Source organism: Lethenteron reissneri, chromosome 49 (assembly GCF_015708825.2).
Source record: "Lethenteron reissneri isolate LAM-NWPU_2019-01 chromosome 49, ASM1570882v1, whole genome shotgun sequence".
NCBI classification, from domain to species: Eukaryota; Metazoa; Chordata; class Hyperoartia; order Petromyzontiformes; family Petromyzontidae; genus Lethenteron; species Lethenteron reissneri.
The window spans coordinates 6,344,795-6,362,307 of NC_083827.1; the positions used below are offsets into that span (position 1 = coordinate 6,344,795).

At 54.2% G+C, this 17,513-nt stretch overlaps 1 protein-coding gene across 1 annotated transcript in view; it reads left to right on the plus strand.

The window, feature by feature from the left end:
- The window catches only part of CMIP (c-Maf inducing protein), a 99,338-nt gene extending 82,371 nt beyond the window's left edge, over positions 1–16,967 (plus strand). Inside the window, 9 exon segments of the mRNA XM_061572100.1 lie at positions 525–573; positions 1,918–2,025; positions 5,657–5,773; positions 6,987–7,127; positions 8,382–8,429; positions 10,698–10,844; positions 11,187–11,292; positions 11,489–11,559; positions 12,210–16,967. Coding sequence (XP_061428084.1) covers positions 525–573; positions 1,918–2,025; positions 5,657–5,773; positions 6,987–7,127; positions 8,382–8,429; positions 10,698–10,844; positions 11,187–11,292; positions 11,489–11,559; positions 12,210–12,263 — 841 coding nt within the window. The 3' untranslated portion in view covers positions 12,264–16,967.
- The last annotated feature ends 546 nt before the right edge of the window (positions 16,968–17,513 follow it).

Here is a 17,513-nt window from a genome sequence, read left to right on the forward strand (position 1 = left end):
CGTGGGTTCAATCCCGACCCTGATGCCTGCTGCTGTATATTTGGAGTATGCGGTGTCTCTCGCTCTCTCATCATCATCACGGTGGATAGGTGATATTAACTCCATCACCTGGTGTGCAGGAGGTCGTGGATTCAATCCCGATCGTGACGCCTGCTGTGTATTTGGAGTTTGCATGTCTCTCTCTCCATGTTCGCGTGGATTTTTTTCCGGGTTCTCTGGGTTTTTCCTCCACATGTGGAATCGGCATCACGCGCTCAGAATGTTTGGCTGCCACATATTTCCACGCGACAAGCCCACTTCGTTGAGCTATCGTTTGTGGCCAGGTCGTTCTTGCACAAACAAGAGCTGCGTATAAAATAGTACATTTTATTACGGTGATACTTATCCGGTGCTGTGGGTAAACAATCAGCCACCCACTCGCCGCCTGCGCTATGCAGGCCTTAACCGCTGGCCTGCGAACGGGACTTGCTGTATGCGTGGGGCAATCCTTGTCGCTGTCTTTCTCTCTTCCTGCGTCGCTGAAGGGAGATGAAGTTCGTGATTCAGAAGTTCGCCAACGATCCCCGGAGGGAGGTGAGTTGCCGTAACGTTCTGACCCCGTGACCCCCCCAAACCGGACAGTCTGTGAAAAAATAAAGAGCTTCCTAGCTAATTCTAGATTTGAAGCTTTCGTGACTGCAAGGATTCATATTCTTAGGTTTTTTCCGGTAAAGTCACGTAGGTAAAAAAATAAAAGTAAAATTAAAATAAAATAAAAATCACGACGTTTCGGAGGCAACACAAGCTTCCGTCTTCAGGTGGAACCGTCACAGCACGATAGCTGTATCAAGTAAGATACAGCTATCAAGTAAGATACAGCTATCGTGCTGTAACAGTTCCACCTGAAGACGGAAGCTTGTGTTGCCTCCGAAAAGTCGTGATTTTTATTTTATTTTTATTTTACTTTATAAATTTTTATTTTTTACCTACATGACTTTACCGAAAAAACCTAAGAATAGACTTCCTAGCTCATCGGATTCCTCGAGTACGAATAAATATTCTTGGTCTGGTTCAGTGGCAGCACTCGGCGCAATCAGGGTCGACGTTCACGTGGTGTGGTGACAGTCACGACGATGAGAGTGAAGATGTTGATGATGATGATGGCGTGGTCACGAACGTATCGGCGATGTCGATTGTGACGACGACGATGATGACGATGATCGTATTGATATTGATGACAGCACGAGCGTATTGATGATTATAATCACAATTGTAATAATGATAATGGTGATATTATGACGATGATCATATTGATGATGATATGAGAGTATAATTTTGATGACGTGGATGATTACGGTGATGCTGATCATCACGATGGTGGCGATTATGGTGAATGATGATAATATTGATGGTGACAGTCATTATGATGCTGATGGTAATACTGGTCACGATGGCGATGGTGATGACGCTGACAGTGATCATAATTTTGGAGGTGGTGTGATGATGGTGATGATGGTGATGATGATGGTGATGATGGTGATGATGATGGTGATGATGATGGTGATGTTGGTGATGATGATGGTGGTGGTTATGGTGGTGGTTATGGTGGTGATGATGGTGGTGATGTTGGTGATGTTGGTGATGATGATGGTGATGATGATGGTGATGATGGTGATGATGATGATGGTGATGATGGTGATGATGATGGTGATGATGATGGTGATGATGATGGTGATGATGATGGTGAAGCTGATGGTGATGATGTTGTCCTTCCCTGCACCTCCGATTATCACGGTTGGCTACGTACGGTGCGAAAAAATTTCAACATGCGTACATGAATGATGATGATGACGATGCTGACGACAATGATCGTGAAGATGTGTGGAAGCATCTATTTGACTCTAATGCCCCCCCCCCACCCCACCTCTGAATGCACAGGTGCACTCGTGCCTCCTGGGGGTCAGAGCCAGCAAGGACGGGTGGTTCCAACTCTTCAGCCCGGGAGGGGTGGCTTGCGATGACGACGGCGAGCTGTTTGCCACGATGGTGAGCCAACTGTCAGTTTTGTCGTTGTTGTCGTTGTTGTTGTTGTTGTCGTTGTCGTTGTTGTTGTTGTGCCTCCGCCACCGCGCGCGACGCTCCCTTCACGCTGTGCACGGCGTCCGTCGCAAACGAGGCGTCGCGTCTCGAGGGGTTGCCCAGGTGAATTATTTTAATTAGAAAAATAATTAACCCGGCAGCTCCCGCACCCCCCTCCCCCTCCTCCTCCTCCTTCTTCTCTTGAACTCCCCAGTGGTACGCTACACGTGTCCTACAACCGACTTCTTCTTCTTGCGTACGGCTAATGATGTAGACGCAGAGAAACAGCGTCAATTTCACATTCAGGTGGTCAGGCCAGCAGATAACCGCGTCGGTCAGCGGGGTAGTGGCGTATCGCCATCAACTCCTTCGTGTTTGCGGACCGGGGCATTACTGCGTCGTTACCACGTTGCACTACGGTCTGTGTTCTGGATGACCACAGTCGTGCAATCACCACCACCACCACCACGACTACGCGAGTGTTTTTAATTTGACATTTGTGCATCGGGCATCACCCGCCATCGGCTGCCACCGTGTGTGCAACGGGCTGACACGCAGATTTCCGCTTGATTCTTTACGCGACAGAGCCCCCCGGTCGATGGACGTGCGCGATGGAAAGAGACAATTTTTCAGAATTATTACGAATCATTTTTCTGGACCACCTGGCGGGGGATATGCGCGCTTGTGTGTATTTATTTTATATATCGGAGGTGCGGCGAAGGAGAACAAACTTAACGGCTTTTTTGTTTAGTTTGTTTGTCAGTCATTCTCCACCCCGCTTGCGCACCTCAGATTAGCACGGTTGGTATGTACGCTGTCTCCCCGACAGACCTGGTCTTCACCTGATGACCAGGTCTTCACCTGATGACGGCTGCTTGCGTTGTGACCGAAACGTCGTGAGAATTATTTTATTATGTTTTATTTGATTATTTTTATTGTTTCCATTCTACGTGACTTTACCGAAAGAACCAAGAACAATCCATAGACTCAACACTGCCCATAGACTCAACACTGATCATAGACTAACACTACCCATAGACTCAATACTGCCCATAGACTCAACACTGCCCATTGACTCAACACAATCCATAGACTCAACACTACTCATAGACTCAACACTGCCCATAGACTCAACACAACCCATAGACTCAACACTCCCCATTGACTCAACACTGCCCATAGACTCAACACTGCCCATAGACTAAACACTGCCCACATGGAGAGAGATACTCATAGACTCAACACTCCCCATTGACTCAACACTGCCCATAGACTCAACACTACCCATAGACTCAACACTGCCCATAGACTCAACACTGCCCATAGACTAACACTCCCCATTGACTCAACACTGCCCATAGACTCAACACTACCCATAGACTCAACACTGCCCATTGACTCAACACTACCCATAGACTCAACACTGCCCATAGACTCAACACTACCCATAGACTCAACACTACCCATAGACTCAACACTACCCATAGACTCAACACTACCCATAGACTCAACACTACCCATAGACTCAACACAATCCATAGACTCAACACTGCCCTTAGACTCAACACTACCCATAGACTCAACACTACCCATAGACTCAACACTGCCCATAGACTCAACACTCCCCATTGACTCAACACTGCCCATAGACTCAACACTGCCCATAGACTAAACACTGCCCATAGACTCAACACTGCCCATAGACTCAACAGTGCCCATTGACTCAACACTGCCCATAGACTCAACACTGCCCATAGACTCAACACTGCCCATAGACTCAACACTGCCCATAGACTCAACACTGCCCATTGACTCAACACTGCCCATAGACTCAACACTGCCCATAGACTCAACACTGCCCATAGACTCAACACTGCCCATTGACTCAACACTGCCCATAGACTCAACACTGCCCATAGACTCAACACTGCCCATTGACTCAACACAACCCATATACTCAACACTACTCATTGACTCAACACTGCCCACATGGAGAGAGAGATACTCATAGTCTCAACACTGCACCATAGACTCAACACTGCACCATAGACTCAACACTCCCCATAGACTCAACACTGCCCATAGACTCAACACTCCCCATAGACTCAACACTGCCCATAGACTCAACACTGCACCTCCGATTTGCACGGTTGGCCACCTCCGTTGCAAAGGAACGTGGTGCCCATTCCTGGACGTGCAAACCTCCCACCCACCGCGTGTCTGGGGTCTTCATCCGTGTGGCCGAGAGTCACCTCCTGGCTGACCGCAGCACGCGACACTCCGTCACGCCCACAGCGCAGCTCCCGACAAACGGAATGGGAGAAAGCTGTCCCAAGAGAAACGAGTTTTCAATCCGAGATTCAACACGCACGACGCAGAGGTCGCAAACGGGTTTTGATTCCTTACCCGTACCCGGCCGCACCAGGGTCGCATACGGGTACCCGTACCCTTACCCGGCCGTACCCGTACCCTACCCGTACCCGGCCGGGAATCGGGTAGGGTACGGATATCGGGTACCTGATTGCAACCTCTGGGATGAAGCCATGTTGCAGGCGCGGGTGGGTTGATTCTAGGAACTTGAATTGTGAGAAGAGACAAGACGTTGGGAAATGAGTGACAAACAGTTACTCACCAGTGACTCACGGTCTACCCTTACCCGTACCCGGCCGCACCAGGGTCGCAAACGGGTAGCCGGGTATCGGGTAGGGTACGGGTACCCGGTTGCGACCTCTGGCGCGACATAAATTACGCTTCCTTAGAAGTGGAGCGGGGTGCCTCCCCGGGTGAGGCAATTGCAGCAGGGGCTGCGCCTTTGCCTATTTCTTTTTTTTACACCTCATTGGCAAAGCCGGCCCCCCACTCGCTCCCCACCCTCTGCGTTTGTGCGCTCGCAACGGCAGATTCCCACGAGGGACAGAGAGAGAGAGAGAGATCCGCTGCCATCGATTCACGCCTCTCGTCGTCGCCTTAAAGGTGGCGGCATGTACCTGTTGCCTCGCTAATTGCCGGCTATTTTCTGCATCGTCCCCCTTACCCCCCTCCCCCATTATACCCCACTACCCCCCTCCACCCCCACCCTCCACCCACCCAACCCCCACCCGTGACCTCCTCCCGGTTATTTGCATCCGAACTCTCTCTCTCCTCTCTTCTCGCGATCGGTGTTTTATAGATTTTTTTTTTTTACATTTTTGTTCAACCCGGGCGATGGCCCCCAACCGAGGCTAAAATCCGTGTTCCCGTCGTGGCCTTCGGAGAACTCGGATCTGAGACGGGGGCAGAGGTCGCACCGCTGGTGTCAAGAGATGCCGAGGTCCCCTTGGCTTATCTCTGGTCCGGCAACACCGGCGACGATTAATCTGAACCGGTCCTGGGCCTCCCCCGTCGGTAGACTCTCCCGCAAGCGAGTGCGTCAACATCGCCACCGGGGAGGCAAAGGCGTGCCGTGCGTGGTGCTGGCCACCGACCCCCGCCCCCAACTCTCTGCGTGCCGTGCCCGGAACACTTCACAGACAATGCTCGCGAACGGCACTTTGCCCCGACAGTCTGTTAAGGCTACACGGGAGGGATACCTTTGTCTTTGTACCGGCGTTGGTGACAGGTTCACAGCCTCATGGCGACCTGCTACCGGACCAAGCGCTTCCTAATGTCGCTCGCAAGCAACAAGCTGGGGCCTTGCATGCTCCTCGCCCTGAGGGGGAACTCCACCATGGTGGAGGTGAGCGTGGGGCAGGCGTGGAGACACACGGGGAGAGAGACGTGGAGAGCGAGACACGGGGAGACGTGGAGAGAGACCTGGCGAGAGACACGGGGAGAGACCTGGAGAGACACGGGGAGAGAGACACGGAGAGAGAGACACGGAGAGCGAGACATGGGGAGAGACGTGGAGAGAGATGCGGCGAGAGACACGGGGAGAGACACGTGGAGAGAGAGACGGGGAGAGAAACGTTTAGAGACGCAGGGAGAGAGACGCACAGAGATGCACAGAGACACTGAGAGAGACATGGGAAGAGACATAGGAAGAGACACGGAGAGAGAGAGACACACGGAGAGAGACATGGGAAGAGACAGAGGGACAGACACAGAGAGAGAGACACATGGAGAGAGAGATACGGAGAGCGAGACATGGGGAGAGACACGTGGAGAGAGATGCGGTGAGAGACACGTGGAGAGACACAGGTGCGTGTGTGTGTGTGTCATGGGGAGCAGTGGTATAGCGGTTAGCGTGCTGCGCTTCGAACCCGGCGACCCGAGTTGGATTCCCGTTCACGGCAAACACCAGTGACGATCATCTGAAACGGTCCTGGGCCTCCCCTAGGTCGACTCAGCCTCAAATTAGTACCTGGTTTGGTGTGTAAACATCGCCACTGGGGAGACAAAGGCGGCCGGGCGTGGTGAGGGCCATCCACCCCCTCGTGTGCCGTGCCGGCCTTCATAGGTGCTCGCTAGCAGCACTTGCCCCTCCAGTCTGTTAAGGCTACACGGGGAATCTTTGTCTTTGTGTGTCTGTGTTTAGCTATATGTGTGTGTACGTGTGTGCGTACATCACAGATCCTGTATCGAGTTACTCAGCTGTGTGTGTGCATGTGTGTGCGTGTACATGTGTGTGCATGTACGTGTACGTGTGTGTTCGTGTGTGTGCGTGTGTGTGCCTGCATGCGTGTGTGTGCGTGTATGCGGGCGTGCTTGTGCGGGCGTGCGCGTGCGTGTGTGTGCGTGTACATCTGTTTGCTTGTACATGTGTGTGTGCGTGTGCTTGTGTGTGCGTGCGTGTGCGTGCTTGTGTGTGCGCGCATGTGCGTGCGTGTGCGCGCGTGCGTGTGTGCGTGCGTGTGCGCGCGTGTGTGCGCGTGCGTGCGTGTGTGCGTGCGTGTGTGTGTGTGCGTGTGTGTGTGCGTGCGTGTGTGTGTGCGTGCGTGTGCGTGTCACAGATCCTGTGCCTCATGCTGGAGTACGCCGTGATCGAGGTTCGCGACTCCCAGCTGCAGATCATCTCGGCGCTGCAGAGCACGGAGGAGGGGCGGCGCGTCTACGACGAGCTGTGCGAGCGACAGCGCGAGCTACGAGAGCTGGTACCACCTACAGGCAGTGGCACACGCAGTGACACACACAGCGACACAGGCAGTGGCACAGTGACACAGTGACACAGTGAGTGACACAGTGACACAGGCAGTGGCACAGTGATACAGTGACACAGTGACACAGGCAGTGACACACACAGTGACACAGTGACACGGTGACACGGTGACACAGTGACACACACAGTGACACACACAGTGACACAGTGACACACACAGTGACACAGTGACACAGTGACACACAGTGACACACACAGTGACACACACAGTGACGCAGTGACACGGTGACACACACAGTGACACGGTGAACACACAGTGACACACACAGTGAGTGACACAGTGACACACACAGTGACATAGTCATACAGTGACACAGTGACACAGTGAGTGACACAGTGACACACAAAGTGACACACACAGTGACACAGTGACACACACAGTGACACGGTGACACAGTGACACACACAGTGACACACACAGTGACACAGGCAGTGACACACAGAGTGACATAGTGACACACACTGACACGGTGACACACACAGTGACACACACAGTGACACGGTGATACAGTGACACACACATAGCAACACAGTAACACAGACAGTGACACAGTGAGTGACACAGTAACACAGCGACACACACAGTGACACAGGGAGTGACACAGTGAGTGACACAGTGAGTGAGTGACACAGTGACACAGTGAGTGAGTGACACAGTGAGTGACACAGTGAGTGAGTGACACAGTGAGTGACACAGTGACACTGACTGTAACAGACTTGGGGCAAGTGCTGTTAGCGAGCAGCACCTATGAAGGCCGGCACGGCACACGAGGGGGTGGGTGGCCAACACCACGCCCGGCCGCCTTTGTCTCCCTCGTGGCGATGTTTACGCATCGCACCAGGTACTCATTTGAGGCTGAGTCGACCTAGGAGAGGCCCAGGACCGGTTCAGACAATCGTCACTGTTGTTGGCCTCGAGCGGGAATCGAACTCTCGTCGCTGGGATCGTAGCGCAGCGCGCTAACCGTTACCCTCTCGCTCCACACCGCAGACACACACACACATACGCAGACATACACAGACATCTACCCTCTATCACCTCCCTGCCTGCGTGAAGTCACCACCACGCTCGGTGACGTCACCACCGCCCTGTGACGTCACCACCCCGTTGTGACGTCACCACCCCGTTGTGACGTTGCCACTATGCTGCCCACTGACCCGTCTGCCCTTTGCTACCTGACCTCTGCAGCAGAAGAAAGGGGGCCCCATCAGACTGAGCCTGCCCACCAAGACCACGGTGAGGAACCACAGACTCAGAGACACACACACACACACACAGACACACACACAGCCTCACGCACACACGCAGACTCACACACACACACAGATTCACACACGCGCACAGACTCACACACACACACAGACACACACACACACACAGACACACACACACACTCACACACACACACAGACACACACACACACAGACACACACACACACACAAACTCACACACACACACAGACACACACACACACACAGACACACACACACACACAGACTCACACACAAACTCAGAGACTCACACACACACACAGACACACACACACACACAAACTCACACACACACACAGACACACACACACACACAGACACACACACACACAAACTCACACACACACACAGACACACACACACACACAGACACACACACAAACTCACACACACACATAGACACACACACAGAGACTCATACACACACAGAGACTCATACACACACACAGAGACACACAGACACACACACACAGAGACTCATACACACACACAGCCTCACACACACACAGACGCATACACACACAGCCTCACACACACAGAGACACACACACACAGCCTCACACACACATAGCCTCACACACACATAGACACACACACACAGCCTCACACACACAGAGACACACACACACATAGACACACACACAGAGAGACACACACACATAGACACACACACAGAGACACACACACACACAGACTCACACACAGAGATTCACACACACATCCTCACACACACAACAACAACAACCGCCATTCACCACTAAGTGGCGGTGATGTCACCACGACGCTTGTGCCAGGCTATGTGCACATTGAGGCCACGTGAAGTGTCTCAAGTACACAGAGAGACTCACACCCATATACACATTTAAAAAGCATGTTTAATAAAAAAAATATTAAAATAAAAACAAGAATTTAACCTCGGTTACCCTCATAACCCGCACCGAACACGGTGGTGACGTCACAGGGCGGTGGTGACGTCACCGAGCGTGGAGGTGACTTCACAGCATAGTGGCAACGTCACAACGGGGTGGTGACGTCACAGGGCAGTGGTGACGTCACCGAGCGCTGTGGTGACTTCACTGCATCGTGGCAACGTCACAACTGGGTGGTGACGTCACAGGGCAGTTGTGACGTCACCGAGCGCGGTGGTGACTTCGCTGCATAGTGGCAACGGCACAACGCGGTGGTGACGTCACAGGGTGGTGGTGACGTCACCGAGCGCGGTGGTGACTTCACTGCATAGTGGCAACGGCACAACGCGGTGGTGACGTCACAGGGCAAGTGGTGACGTCACAGGGCGGTGATGACGTCACCGAGCGCGGTGGTGATTTCACTGCATAGTGACAACGGCACAACGGGGTGGTGACGTCACAGGGCAAGTGGTGACGTCACAGGGCGGTGGTGACGTCACCAAGCGCTGTGGTGACTTCACAGCAAAGTGGCAACGGCACAACGCGGTGGTGACGTCACAGGGCGGTGGTGACGTCACAGGGCTCGCACGTGGTCAAGGAGCCCCGGGGAAAGTTGCTCAGCCAGCAGCTGGCTGAGCAACTTGAGGCATCGATAATTTTTTCACAGGAGCATGACGATTATTGTCATCGTCACCGTTGTGGCGGCGAATCGAAAACTTCCGAGCATCATCGGCTTGAGTGGCAGAGCGTTGAGGGGGAATCCCTGCGTGTGCGTGGTTTTTATTCCCTCCCTCCCCCCATCTCCCCCCATCTCCCCCCCCCATCTCCCCCCATCTCCCCCCATCTCCCCCCATCTCCCGCCATCTCCCCCCATCTCCCCCCGCCATCTCCCCCCATCTCCCCCCATCTCCCGCCATCTCCCCCCATCTCCCCCCGCCATCTCCCCTCATCTCCCCCCGCCATCTCCCCCCATCTCCCCCCATCTCCCTCCATCTCCCCCCATCTCCCCCCATCTCCCGCCATCTTCCCCCATCTCCCCCCATCTCCCCCCATCTCCCCCCATCTCCCCCCATCTCCCCCCATCTCCCCCCATCTCCCCCCATCTCCCCCCATCTCCCCCCATCTCCCCCCATCTCCCTCCATCTCCCCCCATCTCCCTCCATCTCCCCCCATCTCCCCCCATCTCCCCCCATCTCCCTCCATCTCCCACCATCTCCCTCCATCTCCCTCCATCTCCCCCCATCTCCCTCCATCTCCCCCCATCTCCCCCCATCTCCCCCCATCTCCCTCCATCTCCCCCCCCACATCTCCCCCCGTCGCCAGGACACGGACGTGGCGAAGCTGCTCAGCTCGGGCTCGTTTGGAAACCTGGAGAACCTGAGCCTGGCGTTCACGCGCGTCACCAGCGCCTGTGCCAAGTTCATCATCAAGCTGCCCGCACTCAAGCAGCTCAACCTGTGGTCCACTCAGGTGAGGCCCCCAACCCCGCCCCCTCTACCCCCCCCCACCCCGCCCCCCTCTACCCCCCCCCACCCCGCCCCCTCTAACCCCCCTACCCCCTGCCCCACCTTGTGGGTAATTTTTCAAGCGTGGTAAAATTGGACCGTGGTTGTGCGTGGTGCGTGCGTGTGTGTGTGTCGTGTCTGTGTGCGGCGTGTGCGGTGCGTGCTTGGTGCGGTGTGTGCGTGTGGTGCGGTGTGTGCGTGTGGTGCGTGCGTACGGTGTGGTGCGGTGTGGTGTGGTGTGTATGGTGTGCGGTTTGGTGTGTGCGTGTGCGTGTGGTGTGTGCGTGTGGTGTGTGCGTGTGCGTAGTTCGGCGACGCCGGGTTGATCCAGCTCTCGGAGCACCTCTCCTCACTGCAGGTGCTCAACCTGTGTGAGACTCCGGTGACGGACGACGGCCTCCTCTCGCTCACCGGTAAAACGCACGCACACGCACGTGCACGCACACACACGCACGTGCACGCACACACACGCACGTGCACGCACACACACGCACGTGCACGCACACACACGCGTGTCACGTGAGCGTGTCTCGTGGGGTGATGACGAGTGCGTTGCGTGTCTCCTCCTCCTCGTCGTCGTCGTCGCCGCCGCCACGTGGTCTGGCTCAGCGCTGGTGAACCTCTACAGCCTCAACCTGAACAGCACCAAGCTCTCGGCCGACACCTACGAAGTGCTCAAGGTGAGCGCGCACGCGCCCACCGTTCTGTCGTGTGTGTGTGTGTCAATCTCAGAGTACCTGGGTGCGGTGTAGTAAACATCGCCACTGGGGAGACAAAGGCGGCCGGGCGTGGTGCCAGCCTCCCCACCCCCTCCTGTGCCGTTCCAGCCTTCATAGGGTGCTACTCGCTAACAGCACTTGCCCCAACAGTCTGTTAAGGCTGTTACGGGGGGTGTGTGTATTTGTTTGTCTGTGTGCACCTACGGACGTGAGCATGGGGTGGGGAGCGGTTAGTGGTAGCGGTCGGTGCACTGCGCTACGGACCCCGCGACCCCAGTTCGATTCCCGCTCAAGGCCAACACCGGCGACGATTACCTGAATTGCTCCTGGGCCTCCCCTAGGTCGACTCGGTCACAAAAACGAGTCCCTGGTGCGGTGTGTTAAACGTCACCACTGGGGAGATGAAGGATGCCGGGCGTGGTGCTGGCCACCGCTTCGTGTGCTGTGCCGGCCTTCGTAGGTGCTCACTAACAGCACTTGCCCCTACAGTCTGTTAGGGCTATATGGGGGGGCTCTGCCTTTGTACATCTACACAATGCTGTTGCCGTTGTTGCTGCCGCCGCTACCACCCCCTAAACCACGTCTCCCTTCTGGCATCGTCTCGTCCGCAGGCCAAGCTGCCGAACCTGCAAGAGGTGGACATCCGTTACACGGACGCTTGGTGACAGTGGGCGAGCGGGACGGGGAGGGGGGGGGAGGGTGGTGGGGGCAGGGGGGGGATTAGTGAGAGATAGTTCCGATTGTGGCTTGATGCCACGTGACTCTTTATAAATGTAAAAAATAATATTTTTTTTCCCGTTAATTTTATATTTTTTATTTTTGCGTCACATTCCGCTGAACAACAAAAACCCTGTGAGTCTGGTGGCGGGAGTGGCGGCGGCAGCGGTGGTGGGCACAGTAGGGGAGAACAGCCGGTGCATCTGCCAGTCGTCATCTCAGTCAGTCAACCCACGTCCGTCCCGTGACCTCCCGCCGGCGAGGCCTTCCGCACCCAGCCTGGCACAAGCGCCGCGGTGACGTCACCGCCACTCAGTGGCCAATTGGCGGCTGCTGTTGGCGGTGGTGGTGGTTGTGGCGGGCGGTTTGGGCAAAGCAGTAACCGCAAAAACTCAGCACGTGTCGCGCGCCGTTGCTGCTGATGCTCGTGCTGCCATCAGCACCGCCAATGCCGACATCGTAAACCGTCTGCTGCTGATACCAACACTGTCATCAGCACTGCCACCAATGCCTCTATCGCTTCCACCACCACTACCACCAACATCTGTATCATTGCTGCTCGAAATATCATCATCATCTTCATCATCACTATTAAATATTTTAATCGCCACCACCAATGCGTTTAAACGGTATTATTGATCATCAGCACCACCAACACTACCATCAGCAGTGGTGAGCTGGTCGCCCGAGAAAAAGAGGCAGTGCTCAGTGTGGTCTCATTGGGCCCGTATTTATATCGCCTGGTTAAATAAAGGATGCGAAATCATCACCACCACCACTAATAGTGTCATTGGTCAGACTGATGCCAATGCCGTCTCACCAATGCTATCATCAGCAGTGACAGTGCTACTGTCATCTGTGCCGCCAACACTCTCATTGGCACTGTTGTCACACAGGACTGTCACTACCACCACCACCATCATCGTCGCCAACGTCATCTCTACCACCATCACGACAACAAGACAAAGATCTGTTGGGGCAAGCGCTGTTATCGAGCACTTGTGAAGGCCGGCACGGCACACGAGGGGGTGGGTGGCCAGCACCACGCCCGACCGCCTTTGTCTCCCCAGTGGCGATGTTTACACACCGCACCAGGTACTCGTTGGAGGCTGAGTCGACCTAGGAGAGGCCAAGGACCGGCTCAGAGAATTGTTACTGGTGTTGACCGCTCCCCACGCCGCCACCATCACCACCGCCACCATCAGCCTCCATCGTGAGCACTATCATCATTGTCACCATCGCCGCCACCGCCATCATCGCCACCAGCAATGGTGGAAATTCCCGGGACAATATCACGGCAGAGAGATGCAGGTTCACCACGCTCACGACCGAGATGAATTGGGGCATCGGAGGGCAAGGGAGAGTGGTGCGTTCGCGTGTGCGAAGAGCGTACACGCCACGCCGACGGGCACCGACGGGCACCGACGGGCACCGAACGACGGCCAAACAAGACGGCGCCGTCGGTATTCACCGCTGTGCCGCCGCTGTTGCTGTTGCGACTGCGCCGTGCAGGTTCGGCACGATGTCCGACGTTTCGGTCCGCGGTACCCCCCCCCCCCACCCCAAAAAAAATTAGGTCCGAGAGCTACGAATAGTGGTTAAGAATTTTGTGATTTGCAAAGAAAAATTCTCATCGTGACCTTAAATGGGGGGGTGGCTGTTCAATGTGTAGACCCCGACTCATTCATTACATCTGTCCCAGGGTGACTGTGGTCATCCGGCACACCGCATCCAGTTTACAGCTCACCGTTCGCCACGTGCCACGTGCGTGTCAGGTGTCACGTGACAGCCGGGACATTGCCCCCACCCGGCACGTCCCACGCCCTCGATACCACTCGCTGTGCCCCCTCGCGACTGCCACCTGTGACCAGTTCACCTTTGACCTGTTGAGATATTTCCGCACCCCGGCACATCGCGTCCAAGGTACCTCTCACTGTGGCTGGGGTTGGGGGGGGGGGGCTACCGGTCCCCCCCACGTGAACCACTACTCCGTTCCTGCGTTTGAGTGAACTTTGTTTATTTTTTATTTTTTCCAGGTCAGGTGGTGGCAGTGTGTACAAACCGCTGCACCACCGCTCCCGTTTTTTTCCTGTCGAAATTAAAACACTGAACAATTACACTGGTCAACACACTTTTGCTGGCATAAGGTATTCCAACGGTTTTAGGGCAATTTTGGGGTGCTGATTCTAAATCTGGCATCAGTTTTTGTCTATCACATCAGGTTTTTGAGATATCAAATATTGCATTTTCAATAAAAACTGCAGAAGAAAAATATTAAATAAATGTGGATATCTACATAAAATGATATTATAAACACACTATCCTAAAAATACAGCACCATATTTTAACACTGAAGCAGTCACTGACTCGCAACAACTTGCAATCATAATTGACAGAGTTAATTTCGGGTAAAATCAATGAAAATAGGGTATGCCGATAGCATAAAAATGACATCTGATAGAGCAAATCTGAGATCAGCTTTGGAATCAGCACCCTGAAATTAGTCTAGAACAGCTGCAAAAGTCCAGGCCAGAAAAAAAAAATGTTTTTTTTTTTTTTGTTGACCAGTGAAATTCTTAGTTGACCAGTTAAGGCCACATTGAGTTATTTGGCTCTAATCTCGATTTGAAGTTTTCGTGACGGCAGAGATCCATACTCTTTGGTTCTTTCGGTAAAGTCACGTGGGTATAAAATAAAATAAATTAAATCACGACGTGTCGATTGCAACACAAGCAATCATCATCAGGTGGGAAAACCACGGCAAGAATTGTTTTTTTATTTGGCTCTATTTCAGAAGCTGTCTGGCTGCCACGAATTATATCTCGACCAAGTGGGCTTATCATCAAGCGGAAATTGATAGCAGCCAACTACTCTTTAACGCGAAATGTTGAGTCTAATTTCGGAAGGCAAAAACCGCGGGACCTGGAGAAAAATCCACGCGATCACGGGGAGAGAGAGAGAGATATTCAAAACTCCACATATACAGCAGGCGTCAGGGTCGGGATCGAACCCACGACCTCTTGTATACCAGGCGAGGTAGTTAACATCTCACCACCATGGCACGTTAATCCACACATACCTTTCAAATACCTCTCGTGACACCAGGTGGCATAAAAGCAAACCTGGCACGATTGTTCATTCCTCTCCTGTGCTTTCTTCGCTGTATTTATTATTATTATATATATTAAATAAACAAACAAAAAAGTATAATGCGTAATAGTTAAGTCAAGGTTTTAGCTATCGTTAACATTTTTTTCAAGGCGACTTATAGAATTCGTAGCAGATATTGCCAAACGCAGGAAGTGCAATACCCGTGAACCACGCTCGTGGCCTGCATCGCGCATTTATCGACGGAACTGGCCCATATTTTATATCCGATACCCAACTTTTTTCCACTGGCACATCCGAGGCGAGCCAGCGGGGCTTGGCCCTCGCGGTTTCGGGCGGGGTGTTTTTTTTCTTTTTCCACTGGACATTTGCCAACCTGAGCCATAACCCAACCGCGATGCCACGCCAGCCTGACAAAGAAGACGTTCGATCAGCGCGGTTGAGTACGTAGGGCGCGAAAGAAGTTCAACGTACGTACGCGCGCAGCATACGTCTGAATCTGGCTTGGGGCCAAGCAGGGCCAGGTACGGGGTTAACAGCCCGTCGGCTGCGCGTTACTCGGTACGCCCGTGTGCGGACACAGCATTGCCGAGTTGCCCACACGCGTTTCCACTCGCTCGCTCCCCGCGTGCGGCATCGGCGGCACGGCTTCTGCGGTGGATATAAACGATGCCGGCCGCCATCCTGAGCCGCTGTCGGGCTGGCTCGGCTCGGTTGTGCGGTGGAAAAGACGAGAGGTGTGCCGGGCGTTAAGCGTGATGTCGAGACCGTGTCCCCAAAAGGCCTACCTTAGCTTTGTTCGAATTTGCGCACAGGTGCCCATCAAGGTGTCATTCGCCGTCAATGTGTTTCTCATTGGGACGCAGTTTGAGCTACGGTTGGTTGAAAGCGTGGTCCCCGCTTTTTTTTATTTATCTGAAAAAAATTGGACCGATGCACGGATGATAATGCGTTTTTTAAAATAATTTCGAAATTATGACGTCACGGGAAATGACGTCACCTATCAATGAAGAAAGGCCATTACGCGAAACGTCAGTTTTATATAAAAATGTGAAATTCCACACAGTTATTGACGAATGTACGCTTTACGAATTTTTTAACAACGCAGTTCCAACCGCTGTCTTAAGTAGAATTATTCAACGTCTGGATGATACCTTGTTGACACCCTATATCATTGCCGTGTGTGTGTTTCATCATCATCAACAGCAGCGGCCATGCCCAATCCACTGCTAGATGAAGGCTTCTCTCGCAAGCCACCATCACCGCCATCTCTCATCACGAGTGTGCCAATCCACCGGGCGCTGGCTCTCCACACTCACCACTCACCGCCCACTCACCAACTCACTCACCCACTCACCCACTCACCAACTCACTCACCGCCCACTCACCACCCACCCACTCACTCACCCACTCACCACCCACTCACTTACCGCCCATTCACCACCCACTCACTCCCCCACCCACCAACTCACTCACCGCCCACTCACCACCCACCCACTCAACACCCACCCACCCACCCACTCACCCACCCACTCACCGCCACCCACCCACTCACCCACCCACTCACTCACTTACCGCCCACTCACCACCCACTCACCCACCCACTCACCGCCACCCACCCACTCACCCACCCACTCACCACCCGCTCACTCACCCACCCACCAACTCACCGCCCACTCACCACCCACTCACCACCCACTCACCCACCCACTCACCGCCCACTCACCGCCCACTCACCACCCACTCATTCATCAACCCACCCACTCACTCACCCACTCACCCACTCACTCACCGCACGCCCCACTCACTCACCGCCCACCCACTCGCCACCCACCCACTCGCCACCCACCCACCCACCCACTCGCCACCCACCCACCCACCCACTCGCCACCCACCCACTGGCCACCCACTCACTCACCCACTCACCCACTCACTCACCGCCCACTCACTCACCGCCCACCCACTCGCCACCCACCCACTCGCCACCCACCCACCCACTCGCCTACCCACTCACCCACCCACCCACTCACCACCCACCCACTCACTCACCAGCCACCCACCCACTCACTCACCCACTCACTCACCCACCC